This window comes from Brachyhypopomus gauderio, chromosome 10 (assembly GCF_052324685.1).
Source record: "Brachyhypopomus gauderio isolate BG-103 chromosome 10, BGAUD_0.2, whole genome shotgun sequence".
NCBI classification, from domain to species: domain Eukaryota; kingdom Metazoa; phylum Chordata; class Actinopteri; order Gymnotiformes; family Hypopomidae; genus Brachyhypopomus; species Brachyhypopomus gauderio.
Genome location: NC_135220.1, coordinates 12,227,569 through 12,249,142, shown reverse-complemented (window position 1 = coordinate 12,249,142; position 21,574 = coordinate 12,227,569). Strand labels below are relative to the sequence as shown.

Genomic DNA, 21,574 nt, shown 5'->3' with positions numbered 1-21,574 from the left:
AATGTGACTCACCTCAAACAAAGGCCACACCCCTCAGCAAAAGGTCACTCCCCTCAGACAAAGGCCCCTCCCCTCAGCTAACAGTGACTCCCTTGAGACACCAGCCCCTTCCCTCAGCTAAAGCCTTCTCCCCTCAGCTGAAGGTTGCTTCCCTCATTCTCCTCATGCTGTGAGGTTGGCACATGAAGCAGTATTTCCAGTTCTAATTTATTCAGTGATATGGTCTAGAGAGAGTGACAGGGTGTTTCACCAAAGAGACCACCAATGATTTGATCATTTTGCATGTGTGGCATGTTCATAAACGCGCATAAGCAGTGATTTGCAGCCCGCATATTTCTTCCATATGTGTGTTTCATTACTTTCTAAGTGTTTTAAAGCCATAATTGTAGAATTATATCTACAGTTTGATTTATGGTTATGAAACCGATCCCATGTCAATATAGTATATAGTCTATAAAAACACTTTTGCTAGATATGTAAGCACAGAATGTATGATGAGAACACCTATTTGTTTCATTTGCAATGTCTCTACTTAAATTATCACAGTAAATATGACCAACTGTACAGACGATGTATTTGGTCTACAAAGTATGTTTATTTAATCCTGTGCCAACAAGTAATGTATTTAAATTTGATTTTACTGGATGTTCAGAAAAGCGAAACATCTAGCAATGAATGTTGTTATATCTCATTTAGACATTAGCCTGCTGCTATTTATGAAGCTCAGTCCAGCGGCAGCAGAAGACCATGCAAGGCCAGCGTCGCCGGTGTTTCAGGACTGCACCGCTGTTTTGTTTTATATGCAGTGCTTCATGGCCAGAGCTAAATGCAATACAGTGCAGTCTGAGTTCCAACATGCTATATATTTTATATTATGATAGGGTGACCAAATGTGGTTCTTTGTGTTCTTAAACTAAGAACATGCTTGATCTCACACCAGGGCATTTTTTGTGTTTTAATAAGAATCTGCAAAATATGTAATAAAGTAATAAAATATGTTCTTTTTCTCCATTAAAGCTACAATAAGCACATCTGTAGAGCTGCATTACACATAAACCAACTTTTGAAAGAAGACAGAACTGGTAAAATTTTTGGTGAGGTGTGAGTGCTGGCTTGGAGTTCAGAAACTATACCAATCATCTATTTGTCATAGGACCCTGCTCTGATCCCGGTGATGTTGGTAATCCAGTTCATATATCTGGACACACGTGTGTAAATTCCATATTTACCCTCCTTGGCACATTCATCTCCCCAGCTGATGATGCCAGTAAGGAACCAGGTGTCCTGGTAGCTGGTGGCATGGGGACCTCCGCTGTCTCCTTGGCAGGCGTCCTTACGGACGGTGTTGTATCCCGCGCAGAACATGAACCGGGAGATCTTATCACTGCTTTTGCATTCGGTGCGATCCACAAAGGGAACCTCCAACTTACGCAGCGTGTCGGACTCCATCCCTCCGTAACGGATTCTGCCCCAGCCACTCACCAGGGAGTGAGGAACCATGTTCAGTATGTTCTCTGTGAACTGTTTGGGCCCCAAGCAGATGGGCACGGCATAGTCAGAGAATACGACAGGGGTTTGGAGCTTCAGCAGGGCAATGTCGTGGTTGTAGCTACGCATGAAGTTGTAGCTGGGATGTATGTGGTGTTCTGCTATTTCGTGATCACTCTCTGTTCCCTCTGCTTCTTTGATATTATGTTCCCCTGCGGAGAGAGGAGAGATGATGAGTCTGGCTCGGTTTGTGTCTCGGACTACAGAACCCTCACACAAACCCAGATAAAACCCAGACAAGGAACCAAACAGTCTGGATAGTTTGTCCCTGCAATTACTATGCTTTACAGGAAACCTCTCATCTAAATTAAAGCATCAAGGCAGTCATGGCCGGGCGGTTAGGGAACTGGTCTTGTGACTGGAGGGTCGCAGGTTCGATTCCCAGACCTGAGGCCATGACTGAGGTGCTCCTGAGCAAAGCCCTAACCCTCAATTGCTCACTTGTATAAAAATGAGATAAAAATGTAAGTCGCTCTGGATAAGGGTGTCTGCCAAATGCCGTAAATGTAAATTACTATATTCTTAGCATAAATAAACCTAGAAATGATAGAATGATGTTCACATTACAAACCAGATTTTTATTTGCTCAGATCATATTTGCCTATCTTGACGGTTCACATTGATAACTGCAAGTGACCTGTATCTATCTGTCATGTGAGACTGTAATTGCATGCCTGATTACATTGATATATTCAAACATGTCAGGTCACTCTTTCCACCACCAACAAAAATGTTAGATTTATGAAATGACTCATGAAATGAAAAATGCAAAATGGATGTGCTAGTAGCTCATGTATACATCACATTTTGCTCTGGAGGACAACAAACTTCATCAGCTATACATGATCAGGTTGAGGTGGTCATGTTTTGGGGGCTACCGTTGTAATTTAGCGCACTGTTGTGCACTTACACAGCACTTAATGCACACATATAGGCAAAAAGTCATGTGAATTTCCAATAGGATCTTTCTCATTCAAGTCACATGACCAGGAATCAGATACAGATCCGATCAACAAGCACATACAAAAGTAACTCAAATTTGATTTGAAAAGGTCAGATTTGTATGTCCACACAAACCTGAAGGATTTGTGTCACATTAAGGCACAAAGTCAGACCTGAGTCAATTCAGATTGTGAGGGTCATTAAACAAGATCTTACAGGTTCTCTTACCCACTCTGACATAGATGTTCCCGATCTTCCCCTCCACCAGACAGTGGGCTGCTGTGATGACCCACACAGCACTCAGGAGAGACCCGCCACAGAACACAAAATTCTTCTCCTTTTCGACGAGCGCAACCTGGTGTGAGGAGACAGAATGGCGACCCGTTGAAGCCGCCGTGAGGTCTTTCTCTTTGTAAACATAGAACATCCTCACTTCTGGATGGAATTAAATGCCAACTCATTGGCTACAGGCAGATCTAAGCTACTGGTCTAGTTCAGCTTCTTGAAGGACATGCTACAGAAGATACATAAATAAAAAACACACACACACGCATACTACCTGCCATGGAATTTCCCCCTGTAATGCTTCCGTCCCTCCGACAATGCGGTGTTGGTTGTTGGTTTCAGCTTTGATGGTGGGCCAGACCTGTGCTTTGGTTGGCTGTGAAGTGCTGTTGAGCGCCCCCTGCTGGGTTGTGTTGATGAGTGCTGTCTGATTGCTCTCGGTCATGTTATGGTGGTTTACAGACTGAGTTTCTTGGACATCTTCTACATCGATGGATCGAGATGAGTCCAGAGCAGCAATGACTTCCTTTCCCAAACGACCGCACGGATACTCACCTATCAATATGTGTATTTAATAAAAGACCAATCATTTCAAAGCCATATAGAGGAATAACACAAATGTAATAAAAAAATGAAAAACACTAATACATTAGCAACATTATGTACAGAGCCATCATGATGTGCTTTAGTGTTATTTGTAGTGATTTATAGCTGGTGTTGTGCATTGCCATACAGAGTAGCACATCACCATAATGAAGGAAGTGATATACAGGATGCTGTTACCTATGGGCTCACAGCCCCTGCTGTCCAGAGCCAGTCTGTAGCCATCAGCACAGTCACACACAGTGCCATACGTCTTATCCGCCACACAGAACTGCATACAGCCTCCGTTATTCACGTCACACTGCCTCGCCATCTCTGCATCACAACCAACACATACTGCTTAAATTGGGCAGCGTGCTCAGAGACTTTTATAAGAAAATACTACAAACAAAGGATTTATGAATGAATTTGACACAGAACAGTGCCAGCGTAAGATGTATGTGTGCATTTTGACAGGAGAATCCTTACGGAATTATTATATGTACACACACAGACACACATACAATGCATTTCTTACCTAATTCACAGTTTTTCCCATGAAAACCAGGTGGACACCAGCAGATATAAGAACTCATTGCATCCTCACATGTTCCAGCATTGAGGCAGGGAGATGAAAGACATTGGTCACCATCTGAGAGAGACAACAGACACTGGTCACCATGTCAGAGACAGAACAGACACTGGTCAGTATCTGAAAGAGACAACATACAGCATATATACTGGTCACCATCTGAAACACACAACAGGCAGACACCAGTTGTCAACTGAGTGACACAGCAGACAGTGAACCGACTGTACAGAGACACGGCAGAGACCATCTGAGACGCCAGACTATCCTATTGGCCCTGGACAGGGCTTCTCATAATGTAGCGTCACACTCAGGAAGCAGAAGAGTAACACAGCTTATTATATCAGCTGGAGCACTAAACTAACACTAACGAAACAACAAAAAGGCCTTTATTCATACTACCATGTTCCTTCACACACCCAGCCCTGCATGCATACATATGATCCAGTGATACACAGTCAGGCCCTATGACCCTTAAGATAAGTGGTAAGAAAGAAGTAGATGGAAAAAAAAATAATATAAACACTTGTTATTAAATAATAAATAAAGTATAATAAATATTAAGCTATTCATATAAGCTACTGTGTGCACATTTTGGCTACTACTGGTTGCATTTCTATCTGAGTGTGGCACTAAGACTCTACATTAGTAAGGCAGGGCTAATGTCTACACTCATTACTGTGTAGGTGCTTACTTTCCTCTTCTATTGATATTTTGCATGATCTGTAATGAAAGCACATTAGCAATATAACAGGAAATCTGATCAATTAAGTACTGTTTTTTAACTTTTTTTTTTAGACCTTCAACTGTTGACCTAGACTAGAGGTTTGCATTGTTGTTTTTATCCAAGTAAACACATAGCCTAGACTTGCTAATTCCTGTTTTGATTATGGGCTGAAATTGCATGATATACCAAGAAGTATATGGGCTGGTATTACCTGTTTATGCCAGTGATATTTGTTGATATACCAGTGATCGCTGGCATACAGTGGGAATACAATATACACACATGACATATACATAAACATCTGAGATATAATAAGTGCTTACCAATATAACCGACCCAGAACTCCCTCTGAAAAAAATATTTAAGAACATGTTAAGTTGTGCAATGAAGAGATGCAGGCAATCACTCACCTTGCAGTTGCTACGACAACCCTAATCATACAGTCATATTCACCCACTATACAGTTGCTAGGACAACACTAATCACACTGTCATGTTCGCTCACTATAAGGCTGATAGCACAACCCTAGTCATGTAGTCATGTTCACTCAGATATAATATTCAATCATTATAACAACTGTATAGAGTAATATTCTCTCACTACAGTCACCTTGCAGCTGTGCTGTTACAATGATACACTCATGTCCTAAATACCATCACATCCCTTCACACCTCCACACCTGCACACCTCCACACCTGCACAGCTGCACATCTCCACACCTGCACATCTGCACACCTCTCCACGCTGGTGCCTGGGTTTCCTGTGGCTCACCGTTTTCTCTTCGTCCTCAAACACCTCGCGGGCCTCCTCCAGGCTGCATTTCTCCTCCAAACATTCTCGCTCCAGGTTGTCCCTCTTCATCTCCTCGAACGCTCCCGTGTTGTAGCGCCTCTGTCTGCTCAGCACATGGGCCGCGTCCTCCCTGGACAGGAACACTGACACTATGCAGCGTCAGACAGAGAAGAGCTGTTAACATGAGAGCTGTTAACATGGCTTCTGAACAAATACTGCTAAAGACTAAAACAAATACAGTAATAGAGAGATAAACTGATCCTAGATAATGCATAACACTATGAAACTGAAAGTTTAATTTTATATTTTATCTTGCTCCCAAATATTGTCTAGTTTGTATTAGCAGGATGAATTAATAGAAATGTGATTGTATGTTTAACCGCATTGTCCCAAACCCTAAGCAACACAAAGTGAAAGCACAGAGTCCAGCGTGTAGATAACCGCCTCCATGGGGGTGCAAGAGAGCAGAAGACTGTCTGAGGATGAACAATCTCATAGGGCCACCAGGACCCCATATAATCCGGGCAAGTTCCAGAAAGTCTTAAAAGATTCATTTTACTTTGTCTTGGAACTTTTTTTCTGTGAACTTTGGTTTCTAAAGTAGCCTATAATTTAATACGTACAAGTAAAAATAAATATTTTTATTTATACATATAAATAAATAAAAATAAAAGAATTATACGCAATTTAGAACAAAGAATCGAGATAAAACGAGGTTCACCTTACCTCCTGAAGTGAGCCATATCTCATGTAGCACTCCACATAAAAACAGCAGACAAATCTTCTCCATTTTCTTACAACTGAACATTTGTGTTCAGCCCAGCACTGGCACCCGGAGCTTCCGCTCTAAAGTCCAGCGCAGCTGTGTTTGTACTGGTTGGAAGAATCGATGATCGCTCATTTCAGTGTCTATACTCCGAACACTTGGGAAACAACACAAACAACTCCACAAATAAACTTCTCTTATTTTGTGTACATTTTGATTCTCCTACCACTGTTCAGGACTGGTTATAACGTAACAAAACATAACACAACCTAACATAAAATAACATAATAAATATATTTTTCATGTGGCCATTTTGAATTACTTCAAATAATTTCAAATTCCCAGTCATTGCATGACTGCCAATGGAGCTGCTCTTTAATGCCTTAATGCGCTGTACTATATTTTACAGACTGGCAATAACATGAGGGAATATAAGGGCTGCGCAACCTTTTGATGGATTCTTGGATGTGCGTTAGACTAGAGCGCGTGCAGCTACAGAATCTAGTTCTCTTGGGTTTTAAAACTTGCACCCGCACGAGTCCAGTCCTCTCACAAAATGGGTTACCGCAAAATGCAGTGTAGACGCGCAGTAGATTTTTAATGCGTGGACGATACCGAAGGATGGAGTGACCCGAGCGCGTGCCTGTAAACGACTGTGGCTTTCGAACATCTTCCTTTTATTATATCAGACTGTACGTCTATTACATTACGTAAAGTCACCAACCGCAGCTCATTTGTTCTCGTGTTCACCAAGACAATTAGGTTTTACTCACCGAGAAAAGAAGAGTGTGTATGTCCCCTCCCAGTTCTTTTACAGTGTTTTTTACTCTGACATTTTAGCACAGATATTTTCTTTCCCCCTGCCGTTCAAGTGTGTTGTGCAGTACATTTTCCAAAGGCACTGCACAAAGTAATGCCACATCAAATGTGGGCAAAAGAGAGAGTTCATGAAGTCTACGTCTGTTGTTAATTTAGGTATTACTGTGTACTGTCCAAAAGTGGAAAATGACTTATTGTTCAAATGTCACCACAGTGTTCATAGCCAGAAAACTGGAAAAATAATCATGACGAAATGAAGTGTGGAGAGTCAGCATGACCGAAACGGATCACACCTCACCATGTGGTTCCGTGGATATGTCACAAGGCGCATATCCTCAGCGGCGTATGGTGACGGTTATCACCACATTGCAATGCTCCTAAATCATCACTGGTTAATACTGAAAAAGGTGCGTTGTTTTGCTCTGCAAAAATATAACATTTTTGTTAATTGCATGCGGTGACACGCAACGTTTAGCTGCTTTCTTTGATTCAATGTAACAAAGAGAACGTAATGCATGTTGTCAGAGATGGTAGTAGACTGGCAAACCGTAGTAGAGACTATTCACATACATAATAATGCTTCAGGTGTAAGTTCGGTTATATTACGTATGATTTTATTTTAAATGTTAAAATTTCAGCAGCAAGACAGTTTCTATTTCAGAAATGTAGTTTAAAGTCACACAAAATTCTGTCATTTCAGTAGCGCTCGCGGGGGGAAGGCTGGTGCCTTTAAGGAGAGATCAGCCAGTGTTGAATAGAAGAGCCAGTTTTAAATGGTGGCCGATTTGATGTAAGTCATCTGGAATTGTGCTTCCAAACTGGGATCTATGAGCGGGAAAGCGGCAAAGGCGAAAGAAGACAAGGAGGCAACCAAGGGTAAGCTATAAAAACACGCTCTGACAACAAACCAGCTGACAGGCCACTTTATGTTCTTGTGAAAAATGTACTTACATAAAGAAGAGCTTCTTCTCTTATGGGGAGAGTGGGGTTTTTAATTCTGATAAATGGCGTTTGAAGAAAAAGACGGAGTCTTGGGCTTTGGGAGATTTTATTTAACGCACCGATATTAGGCGTCGCTTGAGAAACCATAAAAATATTGATTCAGATTCTGTTCGCAACAACATTCATATTTTGTGTTTTGGTCAGACGATTTTTTAACGCGTGAATTAAAACATAAAAAAGCAAGTGACACTGTAAAGATTCATATTTAATGTCTAGGAGACGTGATGCGGTCACTTTAAATCCCTTTTAATAGCCGCGTGGGCTACTACGCTTCTAGTGAGATTTCGCTGCCACATTTCGTTCGTTGATATAGAGCGAAATCCTGTGATTTGATAAAGTTATATCGATGGTAAAGCTACGGTTATGTCCATGCTAAGGACTGGCAATAATAAAACATACATTTATTGCTTTTCTGGGAAAGAAACGTGTCTACATTATGCAGTCTCTGCTCTCCGCTCGCGATGTAGGATCAGTACTTATTGCCATGGAGACGAAGAGGTAGTCGGTCTCTTCCTCTTTAAAATATAATGGCCTGTTGAAAGCACCGTGAATGTTATGTTTTTCCTCCTTCCTAATCGCATTATACTGTAAGTCTTAAACATGTACTTCAATTTGTTACAATATCCATTTAAAAATAATTAAACTATTGTTATAACTTTAGTAAATGTAAAATTTCAGGACAATTTGTAATAGGCAAGGCACATTCATTTGTATAGCACTCTTCACTCGCAGTGGCAATTCAAAGTGTTTTACACAGACAGAAGCACAATAACGCTTATTACATCCTACAATCTACGATATCCTCAGGGATACAATACATCCTAGGTGTTTTCTGTGTGAGTGTGTGTGTGGTGTGTTTCTGAGCGTGCTGGGCTTATACAGTAAGCAATGTCTCTGTGCCCATGAGACAAAGCTGGACTATACATGGCTGTGAAGGGGATTAAATGTGATTAAAGTGTTACTTATTAAACTCATTAAAGTTTATTTCATCATGGAAAAGTAGAGTAGCCTACAAACTATGGATGAAAGTGGCATGAGGACACTTTAATTGGGTGTGTAACTTTTAATTACTTTAGTCAGACTGTCTGTGCAATCTGACCCTGTAGAGACAGACTACCTGTGTGGGCCCTGTCTGTCTGACCCTGTAGAGACAGACTACCTGTGTGGACCCTGTCTGTCTGACCCTGTAGAGACAGAACACCTATGTGGCCCCTGTCTGTCTGACCCTGTAGAGACAGACTACATGTGTGAACCCTGTCTGTCTGACCCTGTAGAGACAGAACACCAGGGTTGCCAACTTTTCAAGATCACTTGGAGTGAGATTTGAACCTGGAGGGGGTGACGAGTGTAAATTGTTACCGGGGCGGTGTAAAATGGACACAAATTAAGTATTATATCATGATCGATCGATCGCCAGTGGTTGGCGCCAGAGCGAACTAGTAACTCATTGAATCATAGATATGGATCAGAGGTAAATAAACTAGATTTTTTTTTGGCATGAGAAATCGGAAGTGTGGCGTGAGAGCATGTGAAGACAGTCAAATGTGTGTGTCTCACACTCAATGCGTGAGAGTTGGCAACCCTGGAACACCTATGTGGCTCCTGTCTGTCTGACCCTGTAGAGACAAACTGCCTGTATGGGCCCTGTCTGTCTGACCCTTTAAAGCGTTTGGTGTCTCTGAAAGCCATGTCTTCACTATTTAAATTGCTTCAAGCATCTGAATTTACCTAAGAAACCTGACGACAATCCATCACCGCATATTGAATGTGTATTAAATACACTGAAAACTTAAATGTATTGATTTTTTTTTTACAAAATGTTAATGACATTTTTATTCAAAGTTAATTCTGATTAATAGCGAGGCGGATGTCAGAGTCTGAAAGATACTCCTGGTTTTCCTATCGCCATCATCCATCTTTTCAACCCACATTCAACAACAAAACACAGCACGTCACAACACACGTCATCCATGACCGTTCTCGCGCTCATCGATTTGTGGACCGTAATGGCTTTGGTACAGCTGCGACCAGGGGTCACTGCTGTGTTAATTATCCTAACCAGGCGCTTTCTCGTTAACATCGACTGCCCGAGCTGGTCTTTTCCTCTGAGTTTAAAGCAGTGCACGGCGCTATGAAAATAAATCAATCTGAGGCAGCGACCACGTTTTGCATAGAAGGAAACTTGTAAAACAGGACAAACACGACCAGCGGATTGTTGTTTATTCATGCTACACAGCAATCGGACTTGAACATGATTAAAGGGAGACGCTTTTGACTAAGTGCAAACAAATATTTAAATCGTTTCAGGATGCATTCTCATGAAATCACCAGATGTTTCGTTGTCTAAGTGAATACCAGTTGCAGTGTCAGAGATATTAGTGCATGTTTAATAAGCAGTGAGTTACAGCAAAAACATTCAAAATGCGTAATTTGGCCACTAGATGTCATTATAGACTGTACGTGGTAAATGGGCTGGGCATTTATTGAACAACACAAAATTCAGTATTTTCAGATGGCATTCATTAATCTACTTTTTTGTTTCGCAGAATGAAAGTGGGGTGGTTTAGCGGAAACCAAAAGTCATCTGGGTCAAGTAATCTGTACATGCATCTGTGTGTGTGTTTTGTGTGTGTGTGTGTGTGTGTGTGTGTGTGTGTGTGTGTGTGTGTGTGTGTGTGTGTGTGTGTGTGTGTGTGGTGAGCACTTATATTGCAAATTTCCTAACAGTTCATCTTCTTTTCTGACATTCTGTTGGCTTGTATGAAGTGTGCACAGTTATGGATGGTGAGTACATTCTGAGGCGGGAGGTCTCTTCATGTGTCAGCTCAGTGCAGACAGGGTGGAGAGGTCTGTCTCCTACACACCAAGTGCCAATAAGCCTTCTGCTTCACATTCTGGAAGCTCATCAGTCTAGAGGAGAATAGTCCAGATGTCTGGGTTCCAGATAGCACCAGGTAACACTTGCTGGATATTTTACGCACCTGTTGGATCACCTTTTCTATAGCAATTACAGTGTAAATGCACAGCAGGGAACAAATTAAACATCCACTGTACATTTGAACATTTTTAAAGCAAGTTTACTAAGTTCAGTGTGAGATTCTCTACTGCTATAATAGCTGCTACAGTCAGTGTAAGTTGAAACTAACTGATACTAACGGAAAACTCATTATATGCGTATACTAGGATATCAGTTGTGTGGGGGTGCGGTGTTGAGTACAGTCCCCTGTCAGTAGTTTGTGGGTGCGGTGTTGAATACAGTCCCCTGTCAGTAGCGTGTGGGTGTAGTGTTGAGTACGGCCCCCTGTCAATGTGTGGGAGCGATGTTGATTACAGCCCTGTCTGTAGTGTGTGAGTGTAGTGTTGAGTACAGTCTCCTGTCCGTAGTGTGTGGGTGCGGTGTTGAGTACAGTCCCCTGTCCGTAGTGTGTGGGTGCGGTGTTGAGTATGGCCCCCTGTCAATGTGTGGGAGCGATGTTGATTACAGCCCTGTCAGTAGTGTGTGGGTGCGGTGTTGAATACAGTCCCCTGTCAGTAGTCTGTGGGTGTAGTGTTGAGTATGGCCCCCTGTCAGTAGTCTGTGGGTGTAGTGTTGAGTATGGCCCCCTGTCAGTAGTGTGTGGGTGCGGTGTTGAGTACGGCCCTGTCCGTAGTGTGTGGGTGCGGTGTTGTGTACAGTTCCCTGTCAGTAGTGTGTGGGTGTAGTGTTGAGTATGGCCCCCTGTCAGTAGTGTGTGGGTGCGGTGTTGAGTACAGTCCCCTGTCAGTAGTGTGTGGGTGTAGTGTTGAGTATGGCCCCCTGTCAATAGTGTGTGGGTGCGGTGTTGATTATGGCCCTATCAGTAAATCTACATACACACTAGTGATTACTAGGAGGCTGTGGTGCACACTTGCCCAGAGCGGTGGGCAGCCCTAACCCGGCACCCAGCGAGCAGTTGAGGTTAGGTGCCTTGCTCAAGGGTACCTCAGTCACGGCGTCAGGCTTGGGAATCAAACCCATGACTGTGCTGTATGACCTCCTGTTGGTGAAAGACCTAGTGACACTAATGTTGGGTTTAATTCACATATATTATTTTATGTAATTAAAGCAATACAAATGATTTTTCTAAAAACAATTAGTTCTTCATTTTGAGACCTGTAAAATTATCCTTCTTTTATTTATTTTCTATTGGTCTTTAGAAAAGCGAAAGTATTTCACTGGAGTAATTGGTAGAATACATAATAACTAAACTAATCTGTAGCTGCAGGCCTAAACTGAAGGTTTATTATTTATTTGATAGGTTCATTTCCACATGCTGTAACCTGTTCCTTGTGTTTTGTATTCCGATAAAGCAGTTCAGATTAATTGCATCACGAGGTAGGAGAATGACTGGTTTTAATTATATACTGTGGTATACAAACCACAGTGATAATTGAATTTTAATAATAAGCCTGATTACCGTGATTCCCTGCGGTCTTGTTTATAAAGGCCTCGGTGGAAATAAAGCACTTAGCGTCACGCTGCAAGCTCGTGTCAGGAACGTCCAGGTGCAGCGCGCGGGGTGTTTGGGAGCTGGCTTGTTTGTAAACAGCTCGGTGGGGGTCGTGACAGATTCTGGAGCTGCTGACCTCTGTAACAGGACAAAGTCCAAGTGTGAGCGTGGTGTCAAAAACGTGGTGAAATGATGTGTATTAGCGCTTTAAAACATTTTAGTATATTTTATACTTAATTAATATGCTTTAATTTTGTAAAATAAAGTATTATTATTAGGAAGTTGTAAATAACAAAGAGAAGGTCGAGTGTAAAGTACTGGTATTATGTTAGTACACTGGCATTTAGCAACTTTCATATATTCTGTTTTTCTTTCTGTTTAAGGAGCTACGCATAGAAAATAGCCCATTATGTAAGTACATACACATTGGTCCTTGTATGTCAGTCTGCGTCCTACACTTACCCCACCCCTCCAGCTTTTATTCTTTTATTTTTAATATGATACATTTGATTAACAGGGAATGAATTACTTAAAAGCTAATGAGATTTACCATTACAAACATAAGCGTCTCTTAGGTGCCATGACCCAAATATTCTTCCGTGGGTTGTCACTGCTAATAGCACCATCTAGTGGTTGAGTAGTGCAAATGAAAGATGGGTGGGGTTGTTTTTCTTTCTGATGGAAAGCCCTGGAATGGAAAACGGCATGAAGTTTAATTATATTGACTTTAATTTGTTCCCCTGAAAACACTACAGAGGCATTTAGCATCTTTTGAGGTGTTACGGCAAATGTGACTGAAGACTTTTTTTAGAAAGTCCTCAGACACAGTTGCCAGTACATAGACATTCAATTTGTACCAAAATGTATTGCCGTCTGCGTTTGGCTATTCTGGGACCTGCACATTTAGGCTTTTTCAATTTAGTGAACATCCAGTGAGAGATTACCACACGTTACATTTACATTTACGGCATTTAGCAGACGGTCTTATCCAGAGTGACTTACAAAGTGCTTTGCATCTGATCACAGAATTCATCCTAGGTAATAGTACGGATAGGCCAGGAAATTTACAAAATCTATAAAAGTTACCCTTTTGTAGAAAGGTAGAAAAATCCATTACGTTTTTTTTGAAGTTTAAAAACAAGGTAGGACTATATGAAATTGTTTTTTTTGCTGGAGAAATAATTAAAAACATTTATATATAACTCAAGAATCGCTTATAAATGTAATACATCTAGAAAAATGAAACAAACCATTGTAATTTAGTTCCAACCGATTATCAGTATGAGAGTAAGTTTTAGGCATAAAGGAACATTAAAGGATTTTTAATGCATTAGAGGACAGGATTTTAGATATACATCACAGTGTAACCTGTTTTCTGTATTGCTATGTTACTGTGTAAGCTCTTTTATTTGAGTGGAGAAGGCAGGCATATCATTCCTGCTTCACATCTGCACTGTGGTCCGACAAACTGGGTTTCATTTATTTACAAATTACACTTTCATAAGAAGAAGAAAGGCCAGCCTAATTCAATTCTCCCTGTTTGAGTCAAGCCCGGTTCCTCATTACATCAATAAGCCATTAGGCTGTGAGTGAACAGAAGTCTCACTAAATGACGTCAGCTGTTTTGGCCGATGTGCCTTCATTTCCACCAGCTGCTGTAGAATGCGCGAGGCTTTAGGGGGTTCAGAAAACATCCAGACGCGTGCAGTGTTAGCACTGATATACCACAGTGCTTACCGTCTTTGATACTGTGGCAGGCATAATGCTTTTGATTAATGTGCGAAGTCTTCTTAATGGTTAAGCACACTTTCGTCTAGGCTGAAGTGTTCAGATATGCAGCTACATCTTGGATTTCCACCCACTTGATGTTTGTTGCTGATTTCAAAATAACCCAAATACTCTGTAAATATACTACCACTTGTAGCATCGAGTAGCCTACCTTTTCAAATGTAAGCCACCCTGAGGCTCGTGCACTCGCGTGCTGCAAGTGCACATTTAAATCTGTTTGGAGTGTCGCTTTCCCGTTACTCACCTTACTAAGACATGTTGGTAAGATTAGAGATGCCGTCCAATGAATCATTGATGAGCTACTCTAGAGTCAAAATGGTCTGTCAGTAATATCCGATAATGACCTGTGTTGATTACTATGTTTGTCCGGTGTTAATGGACAGAATACTCGAGAGGATGGTATCAAACTTTAGAGCGTCTCTTCTTCGTTCACAGTTCGAGCTGAAGGAGTACGGAAACATTAGTGGGGGGTTTCTCGGAGGCTTTTAAATTAGGGATGGCATTTCCTTTAAGAAGATCAGCTTCAGGTATACTTTGTGCATTCTGTGTCTTGCGAGACTTTCCGCATCTGTGGTTATAATCGAATGTGCGTTTGCCTTTGTATATATAGAGACGAACGTATAATAAAACGTATAACGGCGCAATAGAGCGGTTTTCCCCGTTAATGAACCATTTGGCGAAATGAAGACGTTTGCTAGGCGACTAACGTGGGGTGCATGTTGTAAATGTCAGAACCTGTGATAAATATTCCGGTATAGGCCGACATGAAGAAAAAAAAACATTTGTGTTGCTGTTAGGATAACTGTAAGGATAGTTTGGTGGGCTTTGTGGCCTTGTTTTGAATATAGAATATGCCATTTTGGGAGAGGACATCTCTGTCTAGATTTCCTTTATTTCCATAGATGGCGCCGTGCAACTTTTCACATTCACCCCAAAAAGTAAGTCAGGAGAAACGCATTACGTGAAACTGGGCGGCTTCAATTAACCTTATTTTGTTAATGTGTTGCAGTGCAGCGTTTTTGGCTACGTAGTAACTTATTACAAAGACAGAGGCAGCGAGTCTAGATTTACGGAGTATGGAAGATTTGAACAGTATACCTCATGGCAGAATAGGATTCACGCTTATATTAAGGCTTTGATTTAAATGTGTAGTATTAAATGTGTTATTGATTAGAAACCTGACATCTGTACATGTGTTATGTTTAAACGTACGCAATAGGAAGTCGTTCTATTATATTATGCATGAAAAGGCTTACAGACGACAGTTTCATGTGAACGGACTGATATTTTCACGCCGTCTTGTTGAAGACCACAGTCACGTTTCGCTGCTTGTCTGTCAGCACGCAGCCCGCGTGAAGCGGCGCTGCAGAAGCGACTCCGTGCAGGAGAGATAGTGGTGCAGAGAGGCGCGCGCTCTTCAGTCTGGCGTCCGGCGACCAGGAGCCTGCCATAGCGCTGATGAACACCCTTCTTGATTCATTCACCGGGATCGTACCGCTAAAACCGACAGGGGCGTCTACCTCATCTGTCTCCCACCGGGTTTGATTAGACAGGGGTATTGTTCAACTACCTCTACATTTTGGGGCGGTCTTAGGGATCCGGACGTGTCTGGGGATCCTTCTGCAGATATTGGCTGCTGAAAACAAAACATTTGCCACGACAAGCAGGCGAGACCACCAGAGGAAACACCTCGCATTCTAGAGCACAGACAACCTGACTTAACTTGCCCCAAGACGAAAAAAAACTAAAGACTCCCGGGAAGCTGAAAGGCGAAGACAACCCTTTCCCAAGCATCTGTCTCTTAGGGAAAAATGAGCGATTTCAATAGCCGTGGTGTGTTAACAGGTGCTAATATTTTGCTGAATCGGTCCGTTGCTTAAGTGGGTTCTTCGTCCTCGCAAAGCCAGTCTTGCTGTTAGGGACCATGACAGTCCAAGGATGGCACGGATTTCCACGTGTTGTGCATCTCTCCCATACAAATGCGATAGCCGGGTGGTAAGGAAACCTTTGCTAGAACAGTGCTTTTTTCCCTGGAAAGACAAGGAACCATTTTTTTAATTTGCTGCTGCCCGCGGAAGAGCCGTATCCTAACCCTAGGAGCAGAAGCTGAATCAGGTGGTTAATGTTCCTAAACTAAGACGTTTGAACATCTTTAGTTCTAAATCTGGGTGAGAACAGAACACGCGTGTTATAACCATTACGCATTACGTCGCAGTCATGGATTATTGATCATCTCCAGAAGACGTTATGTTTTGAACAAGTCTTATACAGAAGCTATTTTGTGTGTGGTGAAAAGCGCAGAATTTTAATCTGGGACGCGTCGCCACGCCAAAACGCCAAACTGGCTACAGCCGCAGCGATCGCCAGCTCCCTCATTCGACAGAAGAGGCAGGCGAGGGAGCGCGAGAAGGCGAATGCCGGCCGATGCGCCAGCAGCCCCAATAAGAGTATAGGGACCTGCGAAAAACCCAGCAGGCTCAACTTGTTCTCACGCGTCAAACTCTTTGGCTCAAAGAAGCGAAAGCGGAGGCGGCCAGGTGCGGTGTTACGTGCATTGAGAACAACACGAGAACATCATCATCATCGTCATTATATTTTCACTATTTATCTTCTTCATTCTCATCCTCATCTTCCTTCTTCACCTAATGGATGAAGTCACCTTCTGAATGTCCATGCCACTGGCTGTATGAACAACGCAGTAGCTGCAAGTTACTGGTAGGCAGGAGTTCTCTAGAATGTACAGTCAGAGATGACAAACCAAAGAGGATGTTAGGTTTCTACCGGTATGCTTGGATCGGTTTCTCTCGGAATAATATCTGTTCCAGCCTTCCCTTTAGGACAGTCAGTGGGTTATATAGCACTCAAACCCTGTGCGATAGATGAGTCAGAGATAATGCAGCATGCAGACTACTGTGCTTTTATTGTGACCCACACAATTATCACACCACATTTACCTAAATTGTAATTACCATCTTCATTCTGTTGCTAATTGTCTTTGCCACTGAGTGATAAGTGTATTTATGTACGAGCTCATGTTGAAATGCCATAACATTTATATGGCTGTGTTTGTATTGGTCTTAACGGGTTGACAACAGCAATTACATGTTAAAGACTATAGAGCAGCTTGTCTATTTGACACCGTCTGTAGTGGCGAGGAGTGTTTTCACCCACGTTTCCAGAGAGTTCACTGGTACTAAACCCCTTAAGGGTTCATGCCACAAATAATGTATAACTGACAGGAAATGTAAATATTCTACCCCAAACAGAGAAGATATGTAGTCAAATTAATTTCATCATTGTTATTCCACTTTGATATTTTGATATTTGAAATGGACAATCATCACTAATCCTCAGCAAGGAACATGCCATTTTAGGGATTTAAAGTACAACCTACGGCAGGATATGGAATCCAAATCCCTGTTAAAAACTCAACTCTAATTATTACAAAAGAAAAAAGCAGCTCTATTAAGAACCCCACCCTAATTCTAACCCCATCCTAACCTAATCCCATCCTAATATATAACCCCGTCCTAATATAATCCCATCCTAAACTAACCCCATCCTAATCCTAAACTGAGAATGTTCTGCTCCCTGTGCTATTGCATGCATTGCATCGTCAGTTTCTTTGTTGTTGTTTGTATTTCTTTCTTTCTTTCCTTCTCTATCTCCACTAACTCCATGTCCTTTGCTACGTGAATGACACAGAGCCTCAGCTCAAGGGCATCGTCACCAAGCTCCACAGTCGTCAGGGTTTCCACCTCCAGCTCCAGGCTGACGGCACTGTAGATGGCACCAAGGAGGAAGACAGTAGCTACGGTCTGTACCCGTACGGTCTATACCCGTACGGTCTATACCCGTAAGGTCTGCAGCCGTACGGTCTATACCCATACGGTCTATACCCGTACAGTCTATACCCGTAAGGTCTGCACCCATATGGTCTATACCCGTACGGTCTATACCCATACGGTCTATACCCGTACAGTCTATACCCGTAAGGTCTGCAGCCATACGGTCTATACCCATACGGTCTATACCCGTAAGGTCTGCACCCATATGGTCTATACCCGTACGGTCTGTACCCATATGGTCTGCACCTATACGGTCTATACTCGTATGGTCTGTACCCATACAGTGTGTACCCGTATGGTCTTCACCCATACGGTCTGCATGAACACGCATCATCAAGAGCAGGTTGAGACACCTCCCTCCTCAGATCATACTCACTTAATGTGCTTTCCTCAACAGCTATTTTCAACCTCATCCCTGTGGGGCTGCGCGTGGTGGCCATCCAGGGAGTTCAGACCAAGCTATACCTGGCCATGAACAACGAGGGCTATCTGTACACCTCCGTGAGTACCAGCTCAGTACCTCCTGTCTGCACAGCAATGAGAGTGCAGGCATACAACATATACAGACAAATCCAGACCATAAAAACACACCATCCACACTATACAGATGATATAATCCACAACACAAATAGTGCAGTACAGACCATCTACAGCACACAGGCCACACAGTAGACACACCACTCACACCATTCATTACGGGAGTCCCCATGCACACTGTACCCCCCAACACAAAACCTTTCATTCTAGCATTGCATATTAATTGGAAATTTTACAAGAATTGCCAACTATATGTTCATTGGGGCATCTGTAATCTTTCCCATATAATGCCCCAAGTGCTTTCCTATTTACAGCTCTAGGCATAAACGTATGCTTAAGGTGCATCATTGTGTCTTCCAAGGCTGTGAAGATTTGATTTGCTATTAAGTACACAGTAGTTATTAAAAGTGAAGAGACCACCAGCACAGGCTAATGCATATTCTGTTTTGAGAGCTGCCGCCCTAACCGATATTCTTTGATTTAATGTGTTGTGACACTGTAAGTAATTTAACGCTGTGGCAATATGTGTTCCTGTCATTTGGAAATCTCCATTTTGAAGCAAGGTTGCTGTTGCTTTTGGAAGACACTCTTGAGATGTTCAGTGCGTTTGTCCTTCCCATCTGGCACTGCTGAGTCTTTTACAATAATAAAGAGGTGTGGGGCTTGTTAATACTGTGCAGGAAGTGCAGAAAGTCGTGTGCACATATTGTCATTTTCTTTGAGGCGTGTGTGCGTGTCCTTTGTTTGTGTTGGTGTATGGGTGTCATCTCGTTGATGGTGAGAGGTTATTTTCCTGAGGATAGATGTATCGATCCAGAGGAAACAGGATCCAGACGGGTTCTGGCCACAGCCATTTAAAAGTAATCAACAGCGTGCCACAAAATGAGAGGGGGTGATGTATGGTCCTGTTAATATTCTTATCTAGGGACACCATCAGCAGGAAGTTCACAGAGGTTTAGAGATCAGATCAAAATGCTGTTAAATTGCTAAGAAAGACAGTGGTCAATATAAGAAAACATACTCACAACTCTTTTCCTGTCTCTTTCCATGTTCCTCATTCTCCTCCATCCGTTTCCCCAATTTGTCTCTTTTGCTACCACCTCCACCCCCCTGTTCTCTCACTCTTTTTAATAGGAACACTTTACACCAGAGTGTAAGTTCAAGGAGTCTGTGTTCGAGAACTACTACGTGACCTACTCGTCCATGCTGTACCGGCAACAGCAGTCGGGCCGCGGCTGGTATCTGGGGTTTAATAAAGAAGGCCACATTATGAAGGGCAACCATGTTAAAAAGACCAAACCAGCCGCTCACTTCATCCCCAAACCTCTGAAAGGTTTGTCCTCTAAGAATCTTCTAAAAATAGCCATACAAGGCAGAGAGAAGTTAGCATTGGCTAATGTTCAAAGCACAAATTTCATCCATCCATCCATCCATCCATCCATCAATCCATCAATCCATCCATCATGCATCATTATAGCCGCCTGGCTTCTTGTGGCATTTCCTGAATTTCCTGACCCCCTCATTCTCTTCCTGTGTGCTGCAGTTGCCATGTACAGAGAGCCCTCTCTCCACGACCTGAGTGAGTTCTCGCGGTCGGGAAGTGGCACGCCCACCAAGAGTCGCAGCGCCTCCGCCATGCTTAACGGCGGCAAGACGCTGAGCCACAACGAGTCCACATAACCGTGGCGACTGGCCATGGCCCGCGGCTGAACAACCATCGACAACTCAGCACAACAGCGTTTACAGGGGGGTGGTTAATGGTGTGGGGGGGGTGGGGGGGTGGAGTGGGTCAAAGGGCGGGGTGGGGGGGTGGGGGGCATCATGCTTTCAGCAGTTCGTTTCCTGCTATCACTGTGATGAGAACACAAGTGCAAAATCTGACAAATCTACAATCCTCTGCTGCTCAACTTTGTGAGAAAGATCCAAGTGATCCAAGCCATTATACTGCTGTAGAGGTCTGTGTGCTCCTCACTGGGAGGTCTGTGTGCTCCTCACTGGGAGGTCTGTGTGCTCCTCATGGGCAGGTCCATCAGCTCCTCATGGAGAGTTCTGTCTGCTCCGCCCGGGCAGGACAGGTTCTGCCTGTAGCCTACCAAGCTGTGCTTCTCTCCAGACTCGGAGGGTATTATCTCTGCCAAGCTGGCATCACGCACGTCTTCTCAAACACCTGTTTTGTGTTTTGTTTCATCTCTCCTGGGAGACTCGAGCCAGACGTCTTTGTGCTGTGACGGCTACAGTCGGACAGTAGCTGCCTTGTCCCTCACCACAGAGATAGACATCCCAGGAGTTTTGGAGATACCAGTCTTTCTACTGTCAGAAAATTCTGTAGCAGCTGATCACTGTTACCTGCATTTTAAGGAGACATTTTTTTGTCTTTTGTCTCAGAGCTTTTCCTTTACACGTTGCTAATTTGTGACTGAGATGGAAATGTGGTTTGGTCTGTCTGCACACCAAAGACATCCTTTGTCTCTTTCTTTGGAGGTGAGTGATTTGTATAGCTTCGATTTCACAGAAGGATGGATGGGATGAAAGAGGAATGAATGCCATGTAACCAGTGTTCACATGTTCAGGGGAAGAGTGTCCTACTCTGTATTGATCTCTGCTTTGTGTGTGTGTTTGTCAGGTTACAGCTTCCTTTACTTCCTGTGTTTTTCATTTTTTTTTACATGAAATATCCAGAGCTTGGGCCCAGTATTTTAGAAAACACTGAACATAATACATCCCATGACCTAACTAAGAGTGCTGTTGTAGAGAACAGAGGCAAGCAAAATGTTTCAAACCTAGCAGAAAACCATTGCTTCAATAGGGCTAAACTAAAATTTCATTTAAAAAAACATGCATTATAAAAAAAATCATGTTTTTTTAGGAAGCTAATCTAGT

At 42.7% G+C, this 21,574-nt stretch overlaps 2 protein-coding genes and 1 long non-coding RNA gene across 8 annotated transcripts; 1 reads left to right on the top strand and 2 right to left on the bottom strand.

Moving 5' to 3' along the window:
- Window positions 1–964: 964 nt before the first annotated feature.
- f9b (coagulation factor IXb) lies at window positions 965–7,472 on the bottom strand. 2 transcript variants are annotated; one of them, XM_077019514.1, is made up of 9 exons: window positions 7,349–7,472; window positions 6,192–6,338; window positions 5,445–5,614; window positions 4,997–5,021; window positions 3,896–4,009; window positions 3,559–3,693; window positions 3,050–3,330; window positions 2,719–2,845; window positions 965–1,700 (listed from the first exon to the last, which is right to left on the bottom strand). In XM_077019514.1, the coding sequence occupies exons 2-9, from the start codon at window positions 6,271–6,273 to the stop codon at window positions 1,141–1,143; spliced, it is 1,494 nt and encodes a 497-aa protein (XP_076875629.1). In that variant the 5' UTR covers window positions 6,274–6,338; window positions 7,349–7,472; the 3' UTR covers window positions 965–1,140. The 2 variants fall into 2 exon arrangements, with proteins under 2 accessions (XP_076875629.1, XP_076875628.1); XM_077019513.1 differs by having other exon boundaries at window positions 6,192–6,388; window positions 7,005–7,445.
- On the top strand, window positions 7,322–20,444 carry fgf13b (fibroblast growth factor 13b). 5 transcript variants are annotated; one of them, XM_077019516.1, is made up of 6 exons: window positions 7,322–7,457; window positions 7,751–7,926; window positions 18,015–18,125; window positions 18,555–18,658; window positions 19,829–20,027; window positions 20,238–20,444. In XM_077019516.1, the coding sequence occupies exons 2-6, from the start codon at window positions 7,878–7,880 to the stop codon at window positions 20,372–20,374; spliced, it is 600 nt and encodes a 199-aa protein (XP_076875631.1). In that variant the 5' UTR covers window positions 7,322–7,457; window positions 7,751–7,877; the 3' UTR covers window positions 20,375–20,444. The 5 variants fall into 5 exon arrangements, with proteins under 5 accessions (XP_076875631.1, XP_076875632.1, XP_076875634.1 ...); XM_077019517.1 differs by having other exon boundaries at window positions 7,330–7,457; window positions 7,754–7,926; XM_077019519.1 differs by lacking the exons at window positions 7,322–7,457; window positions 7,751–7,926 and adding exons at window positions 12,955–14,470; window positions 14,745–14,836.
- On the bottom strand, window positions 10,151–14,744 carry LOC143525495 (uncharacterized). The gene is made up of 3 exons (XR_013133675.1): window positions 14,554–14,744; window positions 12,489–12,659; window positions 10,151–12,068 (listed from the first exon to the last, which is right to left on the bottom strand). It is a non-coding gene; the product is annotated as an uncharacterized LOC143525495 (long non-coding RNA).
- Window positions 20,445–21,574: the final 1,130 nt, after the last annotated feature.